At 34.9% G+C, this 5564-nt stretch overlaps 1 protein-coding gene across 1 annotated transcript; it reads left to right on the forward strand.

The window, feature by feature from the left end:
* Window positions 1-223: 223 nt before the first annotated feature.
* Window positions 224-4931, forward strand: LOC147814210 (uncharacterized). The gene is made up of 3 exons (XM_087160270.1): window positions 224-1694; window positions 1794-2716; window positions 2772-4931. The coding sequence occupies exons 1-3, from the start codon at window positions 224-226 to the stop codon at window positions 4929-4931; spliced, it is 4554 nt and encodes a 1517-aa protein (XP_087016396.1).
* The last annotated feature ends 633 nt before the right edge of the window (window positions 4932-5564 follow it).

A 5564-nucleotide genomic window follows, 5' to 3' on the forward strand; every position in this document is an offset into this window, starting at 1 on the left:
CAAATGATATTAAAAAATCAACACAAAAACGTAGTAAAAATATAGATTTATCGTTTCTTAAGGATACAAAAATAAAATTTAAAAAAAAAGTACTTTGTGAAACAACCGTTTTTCCTAAAGTTGAATTTGTGAAACTACCGTTTTTCCTAAAATTGAATTTGTGAAGGTACCGCTAAACGGTAGTAAATTCAACGTGGACAGACCCCTGGTTATAAATGCTCATATGAACAAATTGTTAAATCTCTATCCTGTTAAAGATGCTAAGAATGTTTTAGGATTAAGAAAATTATATGACGCTTGTGAAGTACAAATTCGAAGTTTGAACTCTTTAAAAGTAACTTCCGGAATGTATGGACATTTATTGTACCCCATTTTGATTAAATTAATTCCTGAAGAATTAGCTTTAAGCTTTAACCGTAGAAAATTAGATAAAACAAATCTAAGTGATTTTGATGTAATGGAACTGATAAATTTTCTAAAAATTGAAATAGAATGTAGGGAATCTGTTTCATTCCAAAACTCGAGGGTAGATAGAAAGAAAAACTTCATTAATCATAATACTGTCGCAAAACAACAATTTGGCAATTCGCGTGAGTCACCTCGAAATCAAAATCGCCCTTTCAATTCAAATGTAAACAAAACAGTAGAATATTTAGCTCCTGTCACAGAAAGTAATTGTATCTTTTGTAAAGAAACTCATAGTTCGGAACACTGCAACAATGTAAATATTGATGAAAAAAAGGATTTGTTAAGAAAACAAGCTCGTTGCTTTTTGTGCCTTCAAAAGAATCATAGAATTAGAGACTGTAAGAAAAGGACATTTTGCGATATATGTAATCATAAACACAACAGAACAATTTGCTATCAATTTGGTAAAGCTGAGGATAAAAACGAAACTAAAATTGTTACTGCTATTTCGCAATGCCATGAAGTTTATAAAACTGATTCGTTGATTAAATCCACTATTGGAATTTATTTGCAAACATGTACCGCTATGATTAAATCATCATTAAATGAAGAAACTTCACCTGTTAGAATATTATTAGATAATGGATCCATGCGAACATTCGTTTTAGAAGAAGTTTCAAAAAGATTAAAACTTCCCATTGTAAGATCGGAAACCTTATCTGTTTATGCCTTCGGAGCTGATGGAGCTCAAGAGAAAATTTATGATGTTGTTAAAATAAGATTAGCTAATAGGGATCAACCTTCTTTAAATATTGAACTTGAAGCTCTAGTCACCGATCAAATATCTGCTACTAATTTACCAGCACCTGATACCAACATTCAAAAAGCATATAAGCAGTTGAGAGGCTTACAGTTAGCTGATTCCTATGACTCTAAAGAAAATAAGATAGAAATTTTAGTTGGAGCTGATTTTTATTTTGACATTGTCAGTGGTAGAATTAGAAGATTGAACGATAAACTGGTAGCTTCAGAAACCATTTTTGGCTGGTGTCTTCAGGGACAAGGAAGCATTCATAAAGATCTATGTAGCTTCAAAATTATCGTCGAAGAAAAATCCATCTCCGATCAACTAAGAGAATTTTGGGAGCTGGAAAACTTAGGGATTAATGTGGACACAGAAACTAAAGATAATGTCGGAAAAGAGATAATGAAGAATTTTGAAGAAGGAATTTCATATGCAAATAATCGCTACAAAGTGAAGTTGCCCTGGAAACCTGAATTAAAGAGTATTTTACATAATAATAAGGTAGTCGCCAGTAGAAAATTTCAGTCTTTGAAAAAATCTTTCAGCAACGATCCAGTCTATTTTTTTTAATACAACAAAGTTTTAGAAGATTATCAAAAAGAGCACATTATAGAGCCTGTTACAAAGGAAAACGAAACTTTGAATGAAGAGAATTGCTTCTACTTGCCTCACAGAGCTGTGGTCAGAAATGACAAGAGTACAAGTAGATTACGAGTCGTCTTTGATGCATCATCGCATTCTGCTGGACAGATTTCACTAAACCAATGCTTGTATACTGGACTTAATTTATTACCTGATCTTTTTCTTCTTTTGATTAGATTTAGACTTCATCCTGTAGCTGTGACTGCTGACATCAAGCAAGCTTTCCTGCAGATTGAAATTGATGAAGAAGACCGAGACTACACCAGATTTCTTTGGAACCAAAGCCCAGACGATATCTGTCCTGATGAGACCTACCGGATGACAAGAGTTCTGTTTGGTGTGACATCTTCTCCTTTTCTACTTAATGCCACCATAAAACATCACTTGAAGAGGTATGTACAGAAATTTCCTCATACTATTCAACTGTTAAATAAATCGTTGTATGTTGATGATTGCCTCATAGGCGAAGATGAGGTAGAAAGTGCTCTGACTACTTGTTTAGAGAGTCATGAAATTTTTAAAGATGCTAGCATGTGTTTGAGAAAATGGAAAACAAATTCCCCAGAACTGTTTCACAAGTTGAAAGAACATAAATTAGAAGTAGATGACATAACTGATTCTTTTGATCAAACTTTAATACCTTCAAAGGTCCTGGGAGTTGCATGGAATCCCAAGGAAGACTATTTTTACTTTGATACTCGAAATGTTGAATTATTCCTTAAGAAAAATAAGGGGACTAAAAGATATATTTTACAAATTGCAGGTCGCATATTTGATCCTATTGGATACATTGGGCCATTTACTATTCGTATCAAATGCCTGATACAAGAAATATGGTGTTTAGGCTTAGATTGGGATGAGGTTGTACCAAATAAAAACAATTGAGGCATTTAATAAATGGTGTGATGATTTAAAGAAATTGAGTAACATTCGATTACCGCGTTACTATTTCTCACATGCATTACCTAAAGATATAGACAATATCCAGTTACACCTATTTTCAGATGCTTCCATCAAAGCTTATGGAACGGTTGCCTATCTAAGAGTAAAGCTAAACGATGGAAACATCATTACTAGTTTTGTTGCCTCTAAAGGACGAGTTGCGCCGTTAAAGATGCTCTCTTTACCTAGATTAGAACTTATGGGAGCACTTTTATCTGCTAGACTGAGTGAAAAAATCATAGAAGGTTTGGAATTTCCAGTTGAGCGAATTTTTTGGACTGATTCGTCTATTACGTACTTTTGGATAAGAGGTTCACCAGATAGGTTTAAAATTTTCATAAAGAACAGAATTCAGGAAATTCACAAACACAGTAATCCTTCAGAATGGTTTCACTGTCCTGGAACGGATAATCCAGCTGATTTAATATCACGTGGACTTTCGGTTTCAGAATTAGAAAGCAGCGACTTTTGGTGGCAGGGTCCACTGTGGCTGAAAGAAGATGAATCGTCGTGGCCAAAATCTTTAGAAACATACAAAGAACTTATTGCAAATCCAGAGACACTAGAAATTCGGAAAGTTTTAACTTTAAACACAAACGTCGCAGAGAGAAACGAAAACATCAACAATTTCCTTAATCGATACTCCTCTTTCACTAGGTTGGTTAGAATTACAGCTTATTGCTTAAGATTTCTTAAAAACTGTAAAGATACAAATAGAAAAAGGGATAATTTAAGTACATTCGAGCTACGAAATGCTACACAGGTGTTAGTAAAATGTGTGCAATCTATAGAGTTTAGCTCTGAGATTAAATGCCTAAAAAACAAACAGCCAATTCCTCAAAATACCAAAATCATATCATTGAATGTGTTTATGGACGACAATGGACTTATGAGAGTTGGTGGTCGCTTGAAATTCTCCGAGTTAACAGAATCACAAAAATATCAAATGCTTTTACCGAAATCTCATCACCTTACACAATTAATCATCGAACACTTTCATAACAAATCATTACACTCGGGAGTTCAGACAACACTTTATTTGATTAGACAATTTGACTGGATACCTTCTGGACAAGATAGAGTCCGAAGATTCATACATAAATGCTTGACTTGTTTCAAGACTAAGACACAAACTATTAATCAAAAGATGGGTAACTTGCCCAAAGATCGGATCGTACCATCACGACCCTTTGATAAAGTTGGTTTAGACTTTGCTGGTCCCATATTAACAAAACCTAATTTGAAGAGATCTAAGGTTGTAATTAAATCTTACATCGCTATATTTATTTGCTTCAGTACTAAGGCTACTCACTTCGAGGTTGTCTCAGACTTGACAACAGATGCTTTTTTAGCTTGTTTGAGAAGATTCATTTCGAGACGTTCAAAACCGTCGATTATTTGGAGTGATAACGCATCTAACGTCAAAGGTGCAAGAAATGTTTTGAACTCAATGCTTGAACTTTGCCAGTCAAACTCTGTGAAGAACTTTAGTGCTGAAGAGGGAATTCAGTGGCATTTCACACCGCCTGCGTCTCCTAACTTTGGTGGTCTGTGGGAAGCTAATATTAAATCCATGAAGAGAATACTCTTGAAAGTCACAAAATCTAACTTACTAAATTTTGAAGAACTGACTACGCTCGTAGTGCAGATCGAAAGTATTCTCAACTCACGCCCACTTTCGCCCATGTCATCAGACCCTAACGATCTGCAGCCGTTGACACCAGGGTACTTTCTAGTTGGAGCTCCGATTATGTCATTTCCTGAACATCATACTGCTCCAGATTCTTTTTCTCTTTCTTCTAGGTGGAGCCTGATTCAACGTCTGAAAGACAGCGTTTGGAATAGATGGAGCCATGAATACCTGAGTCAACTACAAACACGTTCGAAATGGACTTGTCAACAAGAAAATCTGAAAGTTGATCAACTAGTCCTTCTTAAAGATCCTAGTAAGACAGCAATGCAGTGGAATCTGGCTAGAATTGTGAAAACTTATCCTGGAGAAGACAATCTTGTCAGAGTGGTTGACGTCAAAACAGTTAGAGGAACTTTTCGCCGAGCCATCTCTAACATACTTCCACTACCGGATGATGTTGGACTAACATCCAACGGGGGGCGGGATGTTCCCGTCAAGTAACAATTTTCTTCTTACGTAGAAGTAACGACGCGCATGCGCACTGCCAAAAACAAAAAAAGAACTGAATATTAATATTCATTCGATGTTTAGAATTTCATGTAGCGGTTGAGCTTTAAAAATGTAATCTCTTTCTTTCTTTTCTCTTATTAAATACTTAAAATATTCTTAGATTGGACTGTTGAATTAGAATTGCGTTGATTTCCTCTTGGTCGAATTTTTAGAGTTGCTTTGATTACTTCCTGATAGAATTTCTAAAATCAGATTTTATAGATGAACCACCGTTAGCACTTCACACACTGGAACTATCGTCATTAGTATAAATAGTATCAACCTCGTTCTGGAACTCAACATTGAAGCATCGATTCGACAACTCAAAATTTCATTGCTCGCTAATATATCCCGCTAACTGACACCAAAAAATGGTTACTAAATAATTGAAACTAACGACCCCTTAGAATTGACATATTTTAATGACGAACACAAAATAAAAACATACACAAAATACTAACACGACAAACACAATACCTAATTGTACGACATTTTAAAGCGAACTGAACTGCATAAAACATTTACTAATCACGTGACTTTTTAAAATGAAATATAGATGGCAGCACGCAATTTTTTAAACAGAAA

This window comes from Parasteatoda tepidariorum, chromosome 3, assembly GCF_982258835.1.
Source record: "Parasteatoda tepidariorum strain Cologne lab strain chromosome 3, Ptep-v5.0, whole genome shotgun sequence".
Classification (NCBI taxonomy): domain Eukaryota; kingdom Metazoa; phylum Arthropoda; class Arachnida; order Araneae; family Theridiidae; genus Parasteatoda; species Parasteatoda tepidariorum.